Genomic DNA, 23,429 nt, shown 5'->3' with positions numbered 1-23,429 from the left:
AGAATTCATCGCATTAAGTGTTGTTACAAGAGTCGGATAAAGCAAATCTTAGAAAGACAACTGTCACATCAAGCAAAGATCCATTAAGACTTCTAGCATTGTATGTCATGACGTCATATCGTAGTAGCGCCATCTATTACCTTAAGTGACAGACTAATGCCGCGAATTTCAATTCGTTTTTTGTCTCGTTAACATTGTATTTCTATCCACAATAGCACTTAATGCCTTCGATATAAACGCTTTTCATTTTAATATGACATTTTCCATTTCCCACTTCAAACGTTTCCATGATGAATTTACTTGTCTGCTCTGTTCTCTCCATTGTTCTCAAACACAGACGTATTTAGTTTTTAGACTTCAACTAGATATTAAGTGTTTGTTATTTGTCGGTGCCGAATTTCAATATCCTTTTCAGTAAACAACACACTGTAAATTAAAAAATTAGACTAATCAAATGGTGGATTCAGCCAGAACAACACAAATTGAGAACAGCGCCAAATGAAGCAACGTGCACCGAATCATCAAACTTTGTAAACTTTGTCACTAAAAATAGATAAACAAGTAATTATTTACAATTCACGCATAAATGTTCTTTATTTTTTTGCTAATTGAAAACATTCAATACAGTTTGTTTCAAAATATTTTTTTTACTTCACAATTTTTTAATTCACTAAAAATTAAAGAAATTTAAATTCAATTTACTTTGGCTGTTTACTTAAAAATTGGAGTTAATTTAAATGTCTAAAAACAATTAAATAAATAACAAAACGAGATGAATAAGGTGAATGATTACTGATTATAATGAGAGCTAAAAATCACCTTCCGGTTTAATATCATTATTGGTCCAGAGGATTACTTTAAGTGACAAAGATAATGGTTGCAGTTTGTGGAGAACGGAAAGAGATGTCGAACGTGTACTGGGGCAGCAGCTCATTCTTTTTGTTGCCAAAAAAGGATATTTCAAGCTTTCAATATAGGCAGGCGTTGGACTATCAATCATTTATTATTAGTAATCGACAAATAAGGCTAATGGATGAATCACTACAAAGTTTCACTTTTTCAGCACACCGCGGCAAAAGTTTTACTTAACTTCTTGTAACGAGATATTTTATAGTCCGACGAGGGTCGGGGCCGAATGCGGTTTTTCCATAAAAATTTTTAATAATAGCTAGCAAGTAATTACAAACATTTTTGGTCTTGATTTATGTGTACAGAGACTCGAATTATAATTAAATCCAGTGTAAACCGATGTTGGCAAATTTTCCCATTACGCTCAACAGCACTAAAAAGAATGTTTTATTAAAAATTCTCTAAATTGTTTACACGCTTTCGCCGAGTTAAACATAACAATATTTCCTCAGATTTCATCGAAAAATCTATAGTCTAATTTAATGCAGGCGAAAATAAATTTAATGTTCCCCTGACAAAAAGGGTGATTGATTTCAGCAACAAAGTAGAAGATTCAGTAACACAATTCTGCAAGGACTGGGAGAAAAATTATGTAAGATTGTACATAAAACTTTCCTTTTTGCGAGGGTGAAGTTTTATTGTGGAAAATTGTTTCTAATCATGGAAATGTTTTACGCTCATGGCGGAGTTTGTCTCTGGTGGCTCAAATTACCGAAAGTGCTGCAGAAGCCGGGCTCATAAACCACTAAACCGAAATGTCGTCAATCTGTTTTTCACCCCCTCTATAATATACACCATAAAAACTTTCCAAAACGGTTTCACTGATATTGAAATTTTATTGCAACTACTTCTTAACTTTTATCAATTGATTGTTGACCCGGGCGAGACAAACTTGCACACGGACCAACTGGATTGTAAATCCGACATTCTGCAACAAAACGAATAAATTTGGGTTAAGGAGAGTCGTCCGAATTCGATAAAGAAATAAACCCATCAGCTTTTAACGAAATGAAATCTCAGAGGGCCTTCGGGTTTCACTGCAAGAATAGTGCGTTTATTTACTTCAACTCGTTAGTCTTAACGACCAGCATTGGATTAAAAATGTTTCGTTGTCCTCGTTAACCGGTAAAATATTCCGTGATTAACGATCAAGTGCTGAAGCTCTTAGCGCTACAAACTCTTCAAACAGGATTAATAACACACACAACCAACTTTGGATTATTTAGAATCCAGTTTAATATTAGAAGCTCTTTTATTTTTATACTTGACGACTTCTTCTAGATTACGCTATTTATTTAACTTTCCGTTATTCCGGACTGTTAATTTTGCCGTAACGTTTTTACTTCTTTGTCCTGATTAAGTTGCAGATTTTTTCTGTTTTAGTGGCGCAAGCAAATGTGCTTTCATTGTTAAAGTGATGTCGATAAGGTTGTGCGTCCTCCTATGCCATTATGCACAGGTGTTACCTGTCGAGGCACATTGTCTGGCCTACGACATGCTGGTAATGTCTGTAATATCTTCTTGTATAATGTCGCCATTTAGCAAAAACTGTTCATTCACTTTGCTTGTGTTTTAATCTTGCACCCACGCGTCTCTAATGTTTGAAAAAGTCACGTTTTCGAAAATTATTTTCATTCAGGGCCGTACTAGCCACCATTTATTAGTACATATTATTAGTGTTTAGTTTTATTTTTGCTACATGAAGCATTCTCTATATCAAAATAAGTTATTTTAGTTCGTTTCTCTTGCTAAAGTCATTAAAAAAATATTTGAATATTGTCTGGAGCAAATATGTGGCTGGTAGAAGAAAGGGTTTTAAACCCTTCCTGTTTCGGTGCAAATATTTAATGATCGTTGAAGAAAACTGACAAATTTCAGAGCCTCGAAATTTAATTATCAGATAAAAAACAAGCCAAATTGATTTTATAATGAAAACGGGCGACTCCGCCCTTCCATTAGTTTAAAAGAAATTTCGACGTTTCATTTTGCACCTTCTGGCTTCTGGCACACTAAAAAATGTGGTCCTGTAGTAAACACTGCGGCTAGTTGGAGTAAATTTCATCAGCATCTAAACGAGTTACCCTTCAATAAAGGAACCGATTTGCGGTAAATAGAATGGAAATTTTGTTTGTTTTCTGGTGGGTGTAACAGATCACTGATTAAATTGTCTCTTAAAGGGTCGATTGGCCTTTAATGAGTTAAAGTAAATCTCGATTTCGGGCTATTTGCAAAAAGCTCAAGTAAACAGCTTTTACCAAAATTATTTATAAAAAATTTCATTAAAAGAACGGGTCTTAACCAAGAAAGTAATTAATCAGAGTTAGAGTTCTTGCCATTTCATCTGTTAAATTTTAAACGCTTATCAACAACAATTACACCACCAGAAATCTATACTAGAGAACTGATTTCTGCTCTTACCACATAGTTAAACAGTTCAGGGATAGTTTAGAAATATCCGGAGAAACCTGTATACCAAAAAGATGCTCATCCTGTCCTGGACCTAAATGTCAGAGCAGATATTGATCTTACAAGAATTTAACATCATCTCGAGGAATGTTGTTACCTAACTCAAACGATTCAGGTGCGTGTTTGTGTAAGTGCAGAATAATGCCGAGAATTTTGTCTACCGTTTGGGCTGGAATCGAGGTTCGTTTTAAAGTAACACTTGCATATAAAATAATTAGCCAAAGGGAATGGTGGGTGCTAGCACAAAAAGACAGAGCTTAATTGAAGAATTCATTAAAATGTTGTGCAAGTGAAAAGGATAGCAAACGTGTCTTTGCAAAGCTTCTGTCTAGAAATTAACAGATACTTTATAGTAGCGCAGGCTGTTGCGAAAATGTCATTAAACCTGGGTTTTATGTGTTGTTCACTTGTAATCACTGCTAGATAATTCGCACTCTATTGCCAGCAGCTCGGATGGTATTGTTGCGCAAGAAATGTAATTTCCTCTCATATTTATCACTGTATTATTTTAATTCTGGCACAATTCCGTGCATTTTAATTATCACGAGGATTACGAATCGAGATAATGGCATTCCATTTCATGTAGGTATTATTGTAAAAGTTTAACAAATACTATTATAATGCTGTTATTGGTCTTGAATAACTGACAGGGTTTTAACACTTAACACCATTAGTGTTATTTAATATTCATTGCACAGTCACGTTAAGTCTCAATTATAATAATATCGACGCTTGCATTTCCAGTTAAAATTCCAATGCTTATTGAGGAAACATTAAATAAATACCTAAGTTTTGTTATTTATCTAGAAATTTTGATTCATAGAAAATATTTATTAAATTTTTCAGCAGATTTTTACTACAGATATTTGGTAATCACTAAATTTTCTTGGAGTTTTGAAACTATAAATTTTTATCATAAAAATGATTTATTTGGATTCAAATGTCTGTACTGTCCTAAAAATTGGCAATGAATATGGCCTCTTTTTACTTTATCCAAATAAAATGATTTCTTTTAAAGCTTGAATTTAATAATTAATAAATGAGCAAATTATTGACCAATGTTATAATTTATTATTTTGTAAACTTTTGTCGTTCATATGGGTTGATATCAAGTGTATAGTAAATTTTTGCCGACACACTCCTTATACTAGAACTGTAAATTTGTTTTATGTTAAGTAACTACCCGACAAAGTCATGAATATATGAAATCTTCAACTATTATTTAAAATACTTCAAAATTTATGCAAAGGGTTTTTTATTTAGTAGTTGTAGAATATCAAAACAAGTTCTAATAATTATTATGATAATAACAGGACGGAGTACGACTCCAGAATTATGATTTAGGGTAAAATTTATCAAATTGTCTGCCCAGTTTAAGCTTTTTTAATTGCAACCACTAATCTAGATTTTCCAATTTTGTCGTACAGATCTTATTGTACATATATTAATTGAAGCTATAATTATTGTTAAAAAATAGAACAAAATACATTTATGATTTCAATACTTTTTCTTTAAATGTGTTTTCTGAGATTTCTAAACATATGACACAGAATTATTGATGTCTAGATGAAAAAAATATGAAAAAAATTGGATACCTTTTTAATTATTAAAAAAGAATAAATAATTGAACAGTTATCGAGCATTTCTTGATTTTTCCGAGCATAACACATAAAACCAAAGTCCCTTAAAGACTATTAAGGGAATGCATGGGACAAAATACAAAAAAAATCTTATAAACGTTCGTGTTCTTTGCGTCTCCGGGGGCGGATATCCAGTCACCGGATAAGAGGGGAATTTATAATGTCTTAAAGTGTAATAGAAACTTATATAACATGTTCTTGCGACCTCAACCCTTTGTTTTCCGTTTATGTCACCATTTATTTACAACGAGATTGTATCTCTTAAGTGCACTTAAATTTAATTACGTCGGAATTTATTGGACGCGTTTAAAAAGGAGAACAAATAACTCGATAAATAGTGATACATTGTAGCGTTTCAAAAAACAATTCCATTGTCTTCTGTGGCGTATTTATGGGACAAATACATTGTTTCAGACGTGCGAGCCCTGAAGGACATGTACATCAAAGTGCCGGAAGCTGTAAGAGTCGGAGATTCCGTGACACTGGCTTGCGATTACGACCTGGAGGCGGCGGCGCTCTACACCATCAAATGGTACCGTTACGACTCTGAGTTCTACAGGTATGTGCCCAAGGAGTCGCCGCCGTCAAGGGTCTTCGTCATGTCGCACCTCAACGTTGATGTAAGTAGATTTGCATTCGATTCTTATAATTAACATACAAATGCCGAATCACATCGTTTCAAGGTGAAGCATAATCCAATCTCAAAGCAAGATTGAGATGAGCCAGATGCAAGTAATGGCATTAGCAATCTCGGTAAACTTCAGTCATTTGTAATGCGAGACTTAAAATTCCATGCATATTTTATCTCATGTGCTTCGTCTCTACTAAATTTTTCACAAGATTTCCGCATTTATAAATAAACTGCCACGTCAACCGCTTTGATAAATTCAATACAGACAGTAATTAGTGCTTGTATTTGGTTAACCTAATGGGCAGAGAATCGATCAATTACCCGAAAAAATATGCAAAATATGCGACAATGTAAAACAAAAGCTTTGATTACAACTTTCAGCCAAAATTTCTATATTTTCAATCATTCATGCTAGCACAGTAGAGAAAATTAGGTATGTATATTAATTTACAACTCTTCAGTTAATAAAAATGACTCGTTTTGTAACTAAAGGGTGATAACAAATAAATTTCAATGGTATTTCTTTGATTTTTGTATTCAATGTAAAAGTTTTTTTTGAAAGAAAAACGATTTGTAACAAATTAAAATTAAAGTAAAGCGAATCAGCAAAAAGCATAAAAAAATCGGTAAGAACTTGTGGCTATAGCTAAGAGGAAAAGGAAAGAAAACAAAAAAGATAGAGCACTTGACGTTTTGTTGGTGATTGCATCCATTCATCAGGAGACCGTGCGAGACAGAACTATAGAGAGCAAATCCATTGGTCTATTTATAAGTTGGGTATTAGCACTCTTATTGAATGTCCCCTAAAATTACGTGTTGTCATGTTACTTGGAATCTTCTTACATTATCTCTGCTACTCTTTATAGATCTGTTCAAGATGAGACTGTTTTCTTAGTGGTGTCTTAGCTTGTAATTATATTTTGAAAATGTTGTTAATCATTTTCTATGTAAGTAACTTACTTTACCTAAAATGATATCTACTTTATTATCGACGTGAGCTTCCTGTAAAGTATCACTATTAAAAATACAATTATAATTGTGTTGCAAACATACCACAAAGTTTCAAACTGTATAGTTATCATTGCCTGTAGAAGTGGAGGTGAAATGCGATATCGGAAACTTAGAAATTTTAGTTGAGCTAAGTTCAGTCATGTGGAATGTTAACATTTTGCGTCATCTTTGTATTGGTTTTTAAGTTGTTGTCGTCTTAGAATAACAAAATACAGACTTTGATTTATAAACGATTAGCATTTATTTAGTTGTGAATGCATTCTTTTATAAATTAATTTTATTAACTTGGAAAAACGAAATTTACAAAATGTCTGACGAACTTTAATTGAAAACTCGCCGCTTTCTTGTAGCGTGTAGAGCAGCTTGTCTTTAAAATAAGAAATAATAAATCAGTTTGAAATTTTACGAAAAATGAGTATTTCCTTTACGATCCCTGGGAAACGTGGAGAGACAATAAAATTCGTTGACACTTCTGAACTTGATAAATCGGTGTCCAAGTATGGACGAACAAAAGAAAAAAATGTCTTGTGACATATTTGTAAAAAATTGTTTCGCCCTTGAATTTCCTTATAAATTTGATACTTTAAGAGGCGGATTAGCAAGCGTGCGCGTGTGTGTTATTTCAAGATCCGATTTTAAACGACTTTCTATGAAATTTTTAGACAATCCTTTTTACAGCGAATCGAATTTCATTTCTAGATTTATATAAAATAGTCGTTGTGTGAAATGCTTTCTAAATCGCAGAGAACAAATAAAAACAGCGTTTTTTCTTATTTGTAATGGCAAGATGTCATTCCAACATTACAACAAGATGGATAGCGCACAACTTTACTTTAATCTGGGCTTATTTAGGGAAGAGAAAAGCAAAGACTCGAGTTTTAGTTGACAGTTGAAGTGGCTGCAAGTTTTTCCTTGACAACAGTTGATCCGCCGACCCCTTTTTACCGAGTTTTATACTTTTCCACTTAATTCGACAAAAAAATTAATTTGGGATAAAGCGGCCGCAAGAAACGCTTCAAAAATCACGGAAATGTTATTTAAAAATAGCTCCTGTTATTGCGTCCAGTGCAGTGATTTATTGTGTAATTATTTCATAACGTCATGCTCGACATATGTTGCCGCCATCCACCGGAAACTGAAAGATTAAAGTTTTACAGCGGACCTGCCAGAGCAAAAAATACACTCTGTTACATTAGTTTATCACCTTCAGGTTTCCTTGAGAAATTTATAGCAAGGGCCGTATTTTTGCCGGTTTTTACTTTTGGAGTTGATGTTAATTTGCTTCAGTCCTAAAGTTTCATTTTTGTTATGAACGATCGCATTTCTCCCCGAAGATCGATTCGACGACGAGTCAGAAAGTATATGTAAGTAAGTGGAATGGAACAGCTTCGGGGCACTGTAAACATGCAAACAGGATATGTGTGTGGATTACCGCCATTATAAAAGGACACTTTATCCTGTCCCTTCCGTTACTTATTGTATTTATGAATACACAAATCATACCCTTTATGAGGCCCGCTTTTAAATTAACTATCATAAAAAGCGCTGAGCTTTACACACTTTCGGAGATTACGCGCCACTTAATGTGAATGTAATGACGGCCTTTGTTTAACATTTGACATTATTAAGGCCGAAATATAAAATTTCACAAAACCCCCTCTTAGGCTTTTCTAATAAATCTTTGCTGAAATTAGAATTTTGGCTCGGCTTGCAATACATCAATTAACGTCTCAACAATTACGAAACAATTAAAGTAGGTTTTACTTGTAAAATTGCGACCGATATACTGATATATAAATCAATATGGCTTTTGTGTGAAGCACAAGCCATTTATTTTGACTTAAATTCGGCAAGGATAAAAGACATGACAATAGTCCGTTTACCGTTGTCCTTTATGTCGTTCAGCCTGCTGGGAGCTGTCGACTATCATCAGTCATATCCTGACACTTGACGGGTAAACCCCTCTAAACTGATGGCCTCTCCTTTTGCACTCCTGCATCCTCACAGGTCTCATGCCTCATGCCTCCTGTCAACGATATCCTTCAATCAATATATTATTTCTCGGTCACATATCAATTATTCTGTTATGTCGAGATAAATTGCCCTTAAATATATGGCCTCGCTTGGCCCAAGAACCTGAAATATTGTATTTTACCGCACAAAGAATCTGAACAATCCCTAAGCCACAGAAAATTATTTCAAGAGACTGAGCTATAAAATCCCTTTTTTCACAAAAGAAATTTCCTTGGTGTATTATTCCTACAATTCTATCGCTGAATCCACAAGGACAGTTTTGTTTACCACCGTGTTAATGATGCCAGTTTGTAAATTGCAAGGAACAATCGGTATATTATGCACTAAGTTAAAGTCGCTGAAAATGAGCTTTACAGGAGGTGCAGTACACACAATTGCACTGTAGATCTTAATTAATTTCCTACACTGCAAGGCTTTGCATTACAAAATTTTATCTCTACATCAAAATTCTTTCCTAAATAAAAATGTACCTAATTATTAATACTTTAATAGGAAGCATCAACAAAAGTATTCTCAAAATATTTACTTCGAACAATGGTTGGGAAATGAACATGTTATAAAACCTTCACAACTTCATTATAAACTTTTCAATAAAACAGTGACTAACGCGTGTCACACGTATCACTCTGTTATGATGACTGAAATGTATTATTTCACTTTTAATTACTTTTTACAGTCAAAAATGTGTTTTCTGAAATACACACTGTTTTTTTCCACTTTTAACAATATCAATAGGAATTAACTTGTCTTCGTAACACTTAATCATTTCCTGCAAGTTACTGAATAATGTTTATTTTAATGTTGTGTTTAGCAAACACTATCTGCTAACAGATATTAATACCGAAGGTACACAGCATAATTTAACTTAAAATTAGAAACATAATTAGTTATTATTAAAACAATAAGGAAAACAATATATTTATTATGAATAATGTTTTGTTTGAATTGATTTGAGGTCAAAATCGAGGTTTATCAATTGTCGCTACTAAAGAACTGTCTCTAAAGATTTAAATACTCAAACTTAATTTACTGTTCGACGACTCTAACTTAGTTAGTAATACAAGGAAGTGTCAGCTTTACAAAAACTTGTTTAATTTTTTGTTTTAAAAAGAAATAAGTTGTTTTATTGTTGTAAACCAAAAGAGGTAATAATAATTAAACGTTTTTTTTACTTAAACAGATGGTAAAAGAGTTTTTACTGGCGATAGGAGTGATGACTGGCGAGGCCATCATCTCCTTAAGCCAGTAAAAAGCTTCACTTGTAAATAACTGTGACAAACATTAAAACTCTAGGAATTCTAACATTTAAAAAATAATTCTAATATTTGAAAAGATCGTATGAGCTTTAGACGTATAACTGGCTTGCCAGTTAATAATTTTTTTTCTCTTTTCAATGTTATGTACATAAATGTTATTCAAAATTAAAAGAAGTGTCTTTAAAATAGACACTTCTATAAAAACTTTTATTGCTTCATAGAATAAAATAATGATAACTCTTATTACTTCTATTGTTCAGTTACAAATTTTTTGATGTAAATTTTTTATTAATTTGGATTTATTTCAATGATATTTGCTCGGTTTTTGCTTTGCATTTTTTGTTACAGGTATTTAAAAGATAGACTGTTTGTTTACTAAAGAGTTATTAGTCACAACAACTTCAGAATATGTTCAGTTTGTGATCAAATTTTTAGATGTAAAGTTGTATTACTAATTGCTGAGTCCAGTTTCATATGGCACAAAATTGACAGTTCAACAATTTATTCAAAAAAAAGCAAAAATAGATAAAAGTAGAATTGTTCTGCAAAAGCTATGAATGAATGCTGACTGCGCAATATTGCAGATTTCATCAGTGCCGACCAGGACCAGGATTGAGCCAATATTTCATAGGGATATTACCCCGGCGCGCGGGTTAAGTTTACAATAAATAAAATCAAGCACCGAAACGTTATAAATTTGTCACTGGCTTAAAAATATTCACAACGCTATGATTTATATCCCCTAACTCAAAACCCAACCATTTTAGATTCCTTAACGTTGGCACCAATTTCTCGCTATTATAGACTGCAGTGGCATAAGAAACGGTTTCCTGTTTCCGTAGCTACTGAGAGATTGCCGAAGTTGGCAGCACTGAGTGCAAATATTATACGCACTGGCACCAACATGGAAATAACAATATTTCTCGGTAATCCGGTTGCGCCACCATAAAATATACGTCTATAGATTGAATGTTGCAATTGCGGTTAGAGATTTTTATTACACTCTCTCTCTGCATGGTCTCCACCGCAGAAAATAACCAAACAGTGCGAGATTTCAGACGTATATATCAAATGCAGGGAAGATCAACTATACCATTAACTAAATTAAATGTACAGATAATGCTGAATCAAAGGGATTTTTATTGCTCAAAAGGACTAAGTGAAAAAAATGAGGATCTATGTATTAAGAAAGTGTATTTTAAATAGTTTTTCATGTTGTAGAACTGCATTAAGTGTTTCGTTTTAATGCTGAGTAGTTACTGCAGTAACTTGTGCACTTTCATCTGCACGCAGCAGTACCATTAATTTTTTTAATGAAAAAACCCACTCTTGACGTAATGGAATTAGCTGCAAACAGGGCAACGAGTTTAGCGTAAACCCGATAGAAAAAAAAATAATCAAATAATTTTCCGGCGGCAGCGGTAATTATTGATTAAAGCATAAATTTGTTAAATGTAATAGTCGATTTCAGAGCCGCAGTGTTTCTCGTTGCGGTTTTGTAATACATAAAATCACAAAATTTTGCGGATTTTATTTGTAATCAGTGCGACATATTTTAGCGTGTATCGTTGCAGCTCATACATAATATTCACCCAATAGAACACAAGTATAAAATTGGTGAATTATATATTAGACACGGAGTAATAAAGAACGTCATGATGTGCACCGATATCGGTTATTACAGCACCACTAGAGCAGTATTTTATGCGATTACAACCCCACAATCCTCCCCCAACGCCGCTGATACTGCCACTCTATCACATTGTATAATTGTATATGGCTTGAAAATTAAATTTTGATTTATACGATTAGTTTCAGCGATTATTTGGCCATCCTGAAACTGAAACCGGTTGAAATCTTTTACTTTGTTGGAGCTGGTAGTAAGCTTCTATTTATCGCGCTTAAAATGCTTCCAATAAGCCCAAGCTTTTGTAGTTATTTATAGCCAAGTTACATTGCATTCCAAAGCCCTTCGTCTGACAAATTGCCATTAATTAAACAATAAATATTTTTCTGGATTTTTAAGTTTATTTTCAGCAGATGTAAAGAGGTTGAGCCGTTTATTTGCCGAGAATTCGTCTGAAAACAGTTTCATAAATTCTGCTGAGCAAAGTCTTTATTCCCATCGGGATAAGACGACGTCACTCCTACACTTTAATACTAAAACGTAGAAGAGAGAGGTTATGTAGTTGTGAAAACCGCAACGGACACTTTTTTACTCTGTTGATTGATTTATCTTTTTCGCAGACTGTGTTTGTGACTTAGATTAATTAATTTGATCTTTGCTTCTGGAAAGCCTCCTACATATAGCATATCTCGCTTTTTTCCATTAATGCTAAGCGAGAGGGATTCTGGTTTATATCTTGTTAAAGTTTCGTCATCCCTCCAAGCTTTTTGCCAACTTTTGTGTTTCATTTTAACGCTTTTTTATCCCGCTGTATCGATATTAATTATGCTAAGATAAAAACTATCTTATTTTCCACTTTCGCTCTACTTCAAGAAATTATTTTTCTTCCTTATTTATTATCCTTTACGTATTATACAAACATTTTCGTGTATAGACCCGTGCATCAATATATGAATATATTTGCATATTGTTCAAATGCTTTTGAATATTTCATTAATTCTGATATCAAAATAATTTGCAACAACAATTCTTAACAAAACGTGTTCGGGATTTAAAAAAAGCTTTAAAAAACATTACTTATTGGGTCTTCACAGAATTTCATGTTAAGTTTATTATACAATAACTTAAGAATTCAATATTCTTGCAAACCTGTTAATTCCTTCTACATTCCGTAACTTCGTACTGGATAATATTAAAATATTTTAAACAAGCTCTTAATTTGGTATTTTCTAATAACAAGCATAATTTCATAAATTGTTCTTACATCAGTTTGTAAGCTTTTTATGTCTTCCTAATTATTGCGGTGACTTTGGTTTTACCAAAATTTTCACAAACACATTTTCTTGAAAATTGTACAAACAACTTTAAAGCTTATTATCATTGAAAAATTAAGAAAAGGTAAATGGTTTCTTCTAAATTTTATTTATACAAATTATAAATTTTCTTTCAGATTAATGTTTAGTTCATCTTATAATTTAATAAAAAAAGCAAATACATGTGAATTAAAAAATACAAGTATGTAAAAAAATAAATCTGAAAGAAAACCTAAAAGCAAGAAGCCTCACAGTTCGACTACACAACAGTGTTTGCATCAATAGGTACATGAACAGTTTTATTGTCATTTTACTGACGCATGAGAAAGTTATAAAGAAATATCTTAAAGCTTTACTAGAGTAGTGAAAGAGCTTCGAATAATATAATTTATCTAGTGTAATATAAGTTTTTATCAAAACAATTTATTGTCTCAAGTAATTTTTTATGTGCAGCTAGCTATATAAGATTTGATCGTCTCTGTCTCATATTTATTTGTTTAAATAGAGAGAGATTTTCAAAGGTCTATGAATCGAATCAAAATTTTAGCCTCGTATGAAAGTGCTGCAACATCATGCGTTACTGGTTTAAAAAGACCTGCAGTTTATGGTTGCCTAAATCTTGATTGGTCCCTTCGTGGTTGGTGTTTCACTAAATAATAAGAAAAACTTGTTGAAAAAGCACGAGCATGTGTTTGTCTTTGTCGCCAGTTTAATCTAGTAAATATTTTAAGATGATTTTGTGCATTATTAAGTCTGAGAGTGCTTTATTCGCCGGCGGCGTTGTCATCATTCTCCTTCGAGCATATAAGAGCAAGAGGCCTGTTATGACGTCTCTCCTCGTTCGCTTTTCCCCACGCCTGTCAATTTAACAAAGTGAGTTTGACAGTCAAGCAGCGTCGGATAATATCTGCGCGATATCTACTTTAAGGATTTTGTCATTTAATGTGAGAAGACGATAATCTGTAGATTGCGATTAAATTCAGGTAGGTAAAACACAATTTGCAGAACATGAGCGAAAAAGACGATTTCATTTGAAAGATAGTCGCAAAAGTTTTTTAACGGAAACTGCCGAAATCATTTCAACTTTTCCAAAGTAAATTACATTTTAGGCTACAGTTTGTAAATCCTTCCAAGTCTAAACTGTAATCGCGCAACAATCTGCAACTTTAATGCAGCTGTTTAAGTCCAATTTTGCCTCATAGCCTAACTCATAAAATTAGTAATTACGTCCTTCAAGCTTTGGACGAAAAGGACACTTTCGCATGTACAGCGATAAATGGAGACATACATCATCGACTGTGACAGTTTATACTTTTGACGTTTCAAAGAAAAATCGAGATTTTTCTTGGTGAAAGGACGTTTCTTCACTTGTTATAAATGACTGGCAGTAAATAAAAACCGTACATAAACGTCTGTAATAAACTACTGACATTTTGTTTGTTATTCAGTAATCGGTTGCATTGACAGCCAATTTTCAGGCGGCGTTTTGTTTGGCCGCCATTTTTACGACTTGTCATTTGTCTTTTCATAGATGTTTCTTTGTTATATATCGAATGGTGCGATGTGATCAATAAAACTTCCGAGAGAAGAACATGTTTTGTTGATTGAGGCAATAATTGAATCATTCAATGGAAAAATAAGCTTAAAACAGCATAACGAGCTTGTTACGTTGAAAGTATAACAAAGTGTATATATCCAAAGCCTTGCGACAGCACTTATTTCAGTAATAATAAAAATTATATTCAGGCGGACTTGGTCGCCTGCCGAAGCGTGAATATGTCAGAATTTGTGGTGCATTTTCAAGTTGCTCGTTTTCCCTTCTATTCATAGATAAGGTAAAGGACCCTCAAAGACCATTATCCTCGTTTTCGACCAATCCCATACTGTGAAATCAAACGGACAACCATGAAGGATTGCTCTTTAGCTTTCGCTGTTGCAGTCAAGATTTAATAATAACACAAAGCTGTTTCGTTATGCTTTCCGCTTCAATTAAACTTTACGAACTCCTAATAATCAACTTCCTAATTATCGTCACTTTTTTCTAATTGATACAATTTAATGAATGCCTCATCAAAAATTGTATCACAACCAAAACACAACAGTATTAAAGCAAATCTATTCAACCCAGAACTGATTACGTCCACAAAAATTACAACCGCTGCTTTTTACATTTTATTATCCAATTAACATTAAATTAGATACAACGTTACGACTTGATTAAGATTCAAATGGTTACAAACAAGACTCTAGAAGTGTATTAAAAAGACTGTTTAGCTGCATTCATTTGATTATTTAAACGTATAAATACAACAAAATATTAAAAGACAGTAAAACCACTATTTTTCACCTATAAGTTACAAGTTAACCTTTCGTGTTAATTAAAATTAGTATTTACTTGCTATTTGTTAAATTGTTAACCTGGTCTTCCTAATTTGCCAATGAGAACAATTATATAAATATTAACTTTGCTCCAAAGAAAGTCATGGTGTATAAGGAAATAGTTTGCATTTCTTAGGACAGGTACCTACGTTTCAAAGGTTTGTAAGAAGAGATGGTCCGTAACAGAAATTTGTTTTTGGGTTTTCATCAAATAAAAAATTAATTAATTTTAATATTCAGCTGTATTTTGAGATTCTTTCTTTACAAATCTGCATTATCACTTTAATATTAAATTGATATATAAATTCCCAAATCTTTGCCTGTAATAAATTAAAAGCCTACCACGAAAATTCCTGAATACGGCTCTTTTGTAAATCTTCCGGGTAGTACCACCAGCAGTGAAAAATTATTACGGCCGACCGCAAGGCTGCTTAATCCTCAATAAAGCTTTGCATACGTCAATCTCAAATATTCCTGGTAACGACTATAAGACTAAAGTTGAGCCGTTTGGTCACTAGTTATACTATTTAGTTTAAGTTAAAATGTCTAAAAATCATTGTTTAAGTTTAATATTAATTAAGTTTAACAAAGCAAATGCTCATGCGGACAATTGGTGAGTGCCCAGGGCTTGCTATGCATGCAAAAATATTATTTCAAACATTAAACGCAACCGTAATTTTAAATAAACTGCAGTACCTGCAGTAATCTATATCCATAAGATTAGTCAAATGTGTCCTCACATTACCAATAGAGTCACACATTAAAACAATTTTGTTGTGAAAAATGTAAGCCGTTATGAGTGACATTGACTAGTCCATTCTAATCCAAAAAACGCAAATTCAGTCACACAAATTTCAATTTTTAAATAAACATGTTTCAATATTGTTGCTTTTATGTTTGTAATTAATGTAGATAACGGCAAATCAATAGCTTCATGTTTTGTGTTTACTACTTTAAATCGTGTTGAGTAAAAAAATATAACGTAAAGAAAATCAGAAATTTTTGTAATGTTACTGTAAATAAATACTTGAAGCTTCAGCAATTGCTTGAGGTGTTTGATTTTATAGGGATGTTTCTATTGCTTCCGTAAAATGTTCGACGCTATTCCACACTTGGTTTTATTTTGAGATTAACTGGAAATGGATTTCCAATACATAATCTTTAAAAATAGAGTATAGACAGCGTGAGTGTAGTTATTACAATGTTGAAGTAGAAAAATTATAATATGCCAGGAGAATACGTTCCGTTCTTGACTGACATTGACTGACTGTGTAATAAGTAGTAAGACAACTCTAGTAACCTACCGATGTGTTGCGTAATTCCGGTAAAGTTGTCTCAGGTTATAACTTCAAAACAGCCATAAAACGGATTAAATAACTTTCTGTATCAGATAGCGATTAATTAAATTTTCCAGTTTTTAGCAAATTGTTTTTAACTCTCATAAATCGTATTTGTTTAGTGCACGCAAACGATTTATACATAAAATCAATTTGTTATAATAATCCACTATCGTCAACAGGTTTAAGATTTATTGGCAGATTTATTAAAAAACTTGAATAATGTTTTCTGGAACCATTTACAAGTAGAGGGTGGAATCTGTAATTTTCTGAAAAATCATTAAAGTTTCCGCTTTTAAACGACTTAATACTTTAATAAAATTAAATCCTTATTGAGGTATCAATTTTCAATTTCCCCCGGATCCTATCAAAGGGAATCAATCTGTAGCCACGTACGGCAATCGAATCAGCATTGAAGAGATAAATTTCACGCCAAGAATAGATGAATTTTTAAGTAAGAGCTATCGAGACTGATCTAGCAAAGGATTATCTAGTTCGTAAAATATTATTTTCATTTTTCCAGACAAAAATAAATTTAACAACATCAATTATACTCAATTTGATTTATTGCTAGCTTTCCAGCGGGAATATAAATTGATCAAAAAAAGCGTTATTTTATATAAAATTTCCGTGAAACCAACGACTGAAAAAGCCAGTAAGTGGATGTGTGTTATAGTCTGAAAGTACTTGAATATTCCATTTATGTCTACACAAGTTCATGGCACAGCATACGGTGTACTGTCAAATACTTCCAGAAACAAAGTTTAAACAGATAATTGAATTAACTGAACTGTAAGTTTATTGCAACTCGTAACATACAACGTACCTTATCAAAGTTCCACATGTATCCGTTATGTGCAAAGAAAACTACAATGAAAACGAATCCTTGCATAATTCATTGCATTTTATTAACTGTCCCAACATCTAACAACTTGGAGTTTTTGAAGCGAATAGTTTTAACAAATTCTATAAGCCGTAGACCATAATACAATTGCTCTCAATCAATTCAACGAGAATTACTCGACGCGCTCTTATATTAAATCAATCTTACTATTTTGTTCCTCATTTCCATGACGTTCGCCACAAAAAAATCGCATATTTTAAAAAAGTTCCCTAGTTATTAAATTTTAACTTTCACGATCAGTTAGTGATGCAAATTGTATTCTTAAAAAATCGAACTTTTTCAATAAGAAGAAAGTTTCGCAAGCTTTAGTTGGTCACAACGACATGAAAACAAAAAATATGATTCACCAGTAATTTCACTTTAAATTAGAATTTTGACAAGGCATAATTAAAAAAAGTTTTCAAAATTGAGTTCATTTTCCTATTTTTCTAACCTGACATTTCATTAACTGTAAGTTTAAAATAATATAAATGGAATCACAAGAGAAAATAGTGATCCTCTATTCTATACCTGCTGAAACCTGGAGAGAGAATTCCGACACAAATGTCAATTAGCATGACAAAAGTTTTTAAATTCAGACCCGTGCTCGTATTTGCATTAAATTGAAAAGGTTAGCTGAATATTATACTTTGCATTCAAAATTCTAGTTTCAAAATATTTTAAATTAAAAGTTTTATTAAAACTGTATAATTATGTTCACGAATAAAAGATATAAATATGAAATCGAAATAAAGAGAAGCTTTAAAAGCATATTTTTTACATAAATGGAGTTACGATAAAACATAGAAATTGTACTTGTATATTCGTATATTTGTTCAATCGACCTACAAATTTGTGTCCCATGTGTACCATAATAATGCCTTTATTCCACTTGTTGCATAAATCACTAATAAATAAAGATTAAATTAGTACTTTTAACTAAAATCAATATATAGAGTGTTCCAGCAAGTTGATAAAGTCCATTATTGACCTTTAAATTGAAATTTATGAACTTTTAAATTTAAAATTAAAAAAAAAACGTTTATAGGAAATTTATAGAATTATAGATACTTATCTAGTGTATCGCCTGAAATTATTTTCAACTGTACAGTGTAACCAAAAAATAAGTTATAATACGACCTTATGTTTTGATGAGCTTTTTTTTACAATATTTTTAAGCTAAACCTGGTCGATTTTGCTTAATTTTTCAAATAAGTTGTTCTTTTTGACAAAAATGCTCTTTTTAAAACTGTAAAAATTGAAAAAAAATGTTGAAGTTAGTTAAAAGTTTAAAAAAGATTAAATAATGAAACACCCCGTTTTTTGTTTTTGCATTTAGCAGATTATTAAATTGTCTATCTAAAAACATAAACAATTTTTTGTCTACAATTGATAATAGTCTAAGAGCCCGCGGTCGCCAGACTTTCGGCATTTTATAAAAGTTGAAAATTTGTCAGCGCCTACTACCAACACAAGAAGAAATGATGGCCAAGTATGAAGTTTGAGTCATCGTGGCTTTGAGAGATATCAGGTATATCAAATATAAGAACTCTAGCCCTGCTCACTTCCGAATAAAAATTAATTTGACAAACCTCACTATATTTCGTTTTCGCGATTAAACCTTTGCGTGGATAAAATAAAACCATTATGCAATAAATAACTATTAAGTTACTTAACTTTTAACAAACATCTTTATTTTTTATTTGCACAAATGTAATACACTAAAAAATGCTGTAGTTTTATAGATTAAAAACTTTCTTTTTTGCTGTAGTAAATTTTTTTTCAAGCTTTTTCAGTTTTTGTGTTTTAAATTTTTAAAAAGAATATGTTTTTGTTAAAAAAACATTTTTTTGAAAATCTAAACAAAATCAAGTTTAGCTTAACAACATTGTAAATAAACATTGTAGTAAAAAGCTACATTCCAAAGTGCCAACAAATATAAGATGTTTCATTAAAAAAAAACATTCTAACTTATTTTTGGGCTACGCTGTATGTATAGTTTAAAATAATTTCAGGCGATGCACAAGATTATACCACCGCGATTATAATTATAAAGTATACTCCTTATTTACCTCACCCATTCGATTTTCTTAGCAAAAGAAAGTGATAATAACAGTGATTTTAGCATTAATTTTGAAGATTTGGATTCAATGTTATTTTGTTTGTTGGGTAATTTTATGTTAGTAAAGCAGATGAAATGTTATAACAGCGCTATTCAAATTTTAACATTTAAAAATCAATAATGGACTTTATATCAACTCGCTGGGATATCGTGTATACTTACTGTTTAATTACAAAGTTGGTTTTAAAAACACGTTTCACTTTTCTAAGTATTCTTTCAGCTTGTTTAAAATCATAATTAGAAAATAAGACGGCATTTGAGATAATCTTTTAATCGTTTAGTCCGCAACTGTATTCGTACTAGTTTTCTTCGAATAATTATTGTAGTTGTGAGTCTGTACACAGTCGTACTCTAATCTGTTTTGGCTTTCCTTTTTGTTGCTCCGTGAGCGTCTTGACCGGCCTCGAACGTGAGTTTCTTGCAAGGATGCAGCAAAATACTTAGTTCGTTGTTAAAGAAGCTCATTCTTTGATACACACACGTGATTGGGGTACCTCTTTGAAATTTCAATCCTTTGTCGGTAGAATAAGTAACTTACAAAGATTCGGTTTATTTAGCGGTTTTATGCATCCGCTTGAAATTTAATAAGTTGAAGGATAAATAAGAGAATTTTCGACATCAGTGACATTTCTGCCGAAAATAAGGAGTATACAAAAAGACCGTCTTATGCTGCTTCTGAGGCTGTATAAAGCGAGATTTATCGCTGGCGCAGATTTGAACCGTAGAATTACAGTCGAAGAGACTGTAACAAATAGATTTGAAACACCAATCCACAAATAGAAATATCGGTTGAGTTGAAAGAACTGCGTCAATTGTGAAATTGGAAACGGCGAAAATGCACCAGGAGGTACCATAACTTTCAGCAACTCGCTCATATTTAACAGTTTCGTCGATCATGGTCGGCGACAAAAATTTTACACAAAGAACGGGATGTATAAATATGAATTCCAAGCTTTTACTGTTTGATTCGATGCATATTCCAAGTCAATAGTAAAATTCTAGAGCTTTGAAGTCCCGGAAAAGAGGGTCGTTTGGGATAGAAAGTTTTATGAGGGTTTTTATATGTTTTTATAAGTTCGGAAAGCACACAAGCCAAAAATTACTTTGCCTGCTATACGAAATACTAAATTATTATTTACCACCAGCGCACGCTCTAATTAATAATAATTTTAATCATTCAAATAGATTTAATTAAATAAGAGTAGTGTCAAAATCAGAGCTCAATGCAGCGTAATAATACGAACTGCGGTTGTGGTCAACAAGATTAATTTCAATACAACACAAACATCAAGTAATTCCCCTCAAAATATGGAAATGACTCTTAAAAGTTTTATAAGCATCTTTACCTTTTATTGTAGGAGCCAACTTTAGTGTACTCAGATTCATCCTTGAATTTCAATAACCACTTAAAACTTACCTTCTATATGTTGAATAATTTATTTAAACGTGAAATGGAGAAGACTTTCTCAGTTAAATTATGATAAAAAGTCTTTTTAAATGTAAAGTTTCTTCATAATGATGGTAAGCACGTGCACTCCTAATATATGGCGCCTGCAATGCAGCTTTTAGCGCATTACTGTCTAAACGTATAAAATTGTAAGGATGGAAACGGTCAGTACTAATTTATTCGAGTGAAGACGGACGGGGACTACTTAGTAACAACGAAGGGTTGGTGAGTTGAAAAGGAATAGTTTCGGCAAGGTGAGATGTTGGAGCCCTGTCAGCCTTCTCATTTGTCCCGCTCTGACCGGCACTGACCCTCTTCTATTAACCTCTGAACTGTCCGTAGACTGTCAGTCCAACTTCCGGGTCTCTCCTTATTTCCTGTGCTCTGTCGTGTGGCTTGGGTATCCGTCCAGATCGATGTTATAATCTGTTTGAGGAGATACCTACATCGGAAACTTCTCTCAAACAAAAGAAAAAATTCCAGATTTTGAAATCTAAGTAGGTTAAGAGGCTTTAAAAATATCGAAATAATTCGTTTTTTACGAGACAAAGGAACCGTCGCAGATTTCCAGTCTCACAAACGACCCTGAAATTTGTATGAGAAATGTAGGTAAAGTAAGATTGGTGACTTCGAATGCGACTCAAATGATACGGAAATAAAATAAAGAGAAAAGGGGAATGATGGAGTTGATGGCCTGAAAAAAATCACATCGCTGCTGCTGCTGCTAGCAAATTACGAAATACGCTATCCTAAATAATAGAAATTGAATCAATACGCGAAATGCTGTTAGTATTGCTGATTTGCGCCGGAGGAGGAAAAAGAGGATTACACCTGTCATACATGTCAGCTTGATTAAGTGCACGTGTTTCTAGCAAAACTAACGCTTTTTATGTCCTCCACAAAGTCTCATGAAAAGCGGCTGTTTCAACATCAACTATTTTAGATGTTTTTACATTTATTTATTTTTTATAGAAAATGCTGAAATTAGTATCAAAAAAATGAGTTGCATTTCACAACATTAATAGATACATTAAGTAGTAATAGATAAATGGGTGCCAAAATTGGTTTTTATAGGTGTAAAATATACTAAACCGCTTCAGTCATTAAAGAATATCTGATGGCTTTGATGTGCACATCGTGCGCTCGGTTATCAGGTTGTATATTATAAGTCTAATATTCAAATATTCTGATGCAATCTGAAAATGGGGAGCAAAGTAGAAGATTTGTATTGTATGTTGTTACTTGTGTGTGCTTTCAGTATATTTCAAGTGCATTCAGCAAACCTGGAAGCAAACGTAAGGAAGTGCTTTAGTATTCTTTTTATTGCGAGAAACAATGCACTATGATAATATTAGTTGTAACTTACCTTATACCGCGGCATGCAATGCAGTCTAGACCTAATAATAAATTTTAAAAATTATTTAAAATTTAAAAAATCGATATAGTAGTAATGCTAAAATGACATAAAAGCGAAACCTGCCGAAGCTAAAGCCTGCGGGATTACCAAAGCTCAGGCTCAGACCATGTTGTTTTCTGCAAAGCTTCACTGTTCCACCCTGGATAAATAACAATTGTTTCATATTTGTCTTAAGGATTACTCCTAGTAAAAACCTAAGAAGATTATTTGTTCCTTACACGCTGAAATTAAATTACATCTCCTCAGCGTTCAAGATTAGAGTCGTGTTTTAATTGCTGGATTCATTTGCGTAATGGTTGAATGACGCCAAAGGTTCGTCTTTTTTAAATTTCGTATTTACCTTTAAGCTTTCAGAACCGGTGTTGTTGGTTTGTTCTGAATGCTGCATTTGTTGAATGGACCTCGCCGGCCCGTATATCCACAATGAATAAAAAAGGAAGACCGTGTGTAGTGAAATACGCGTTTTACTTCGCTATTTGGATGGTGTGCCCCATCTATTATGGCCAAAGGTTTTATTGTTAGACCAACCCAGGTCGGCTATGGGCGGGCTACGTTTAAAACTACATTTATTGCTAACTCTGCGATCTGTACGTCCTGCTCTATTTTTCAGCTTTGGCAATAGAAAATTCTCGGCTTCGCCGCTGTTAGAGTGAATAAAAGAAAAGAAGGGGGAAAACGATAAAGTCTGCACATCCCACTCGGTTATTTGTGCTGTGTTTTGAAATGTTCTGAACATGTGAACTGACCATGGAGTGCGTGTTTGGTAACACGGATTTTGACCCGCGCTCTGAAAAATTATTGTCAGTCAGAAATGAAAACAATTAACACCAACAAACATTTCGTGTTTTACAGTTTTCTGTTCATTAACTGTTTTATACTTTTCCAATCATTCAAAATGAAAACAAACAAAGCTCATATTCTGTTATTTTAAAAAGAGTCCACCGTTTTTATTATTCA

General features: G+C 32.7%; 1 protein-coding gene across 1 annotated transcript in view; it reads left to right on the top strand.

Annotated features, from left to right (window-relative positions):
* LOC123011307 overlaps window positions 1-23,429 on the top strand; it is a 124,602-nt gene that overhangs the window by 65,581 nt on the left and 35,592 nt on the right. Inside the window, exon 2 of the mRNA XM_044408676.1 lies at window positions 5,430-5,635. Coding sequence (XP_044264611.1) covers window positions 5,430-5,635 — 206 coding nt within the window. The remainder of the gene's footprint in view (window positions 1-5,429; window positions 5,636-23,429) is intronic.

This window comes from Tribolium madens, unplaced genomic scaffold (genome assembly GCF_015345945.1).
Source record: "Tribolium madens isolate multiple individuals breed KSU strain unplaced genomic scaffold, Tmad_KSU_1.1 Scaffold_91;HRSCAF=231;Tcas5.2_LG7, whole genome shotgun sequence".
NCBI classification, from domain to species: domain Eukaryota; kingdom Metazoa; phylum Arthropoda; class Insecta; order Coleoptera; family Tenebrionidae; genus Tribolium; species Tribolium madens.
Note: the sequence above shows the minus strand (reverse complement) of the source record. Positions and strands in the feature narration are given on the sequence as shown.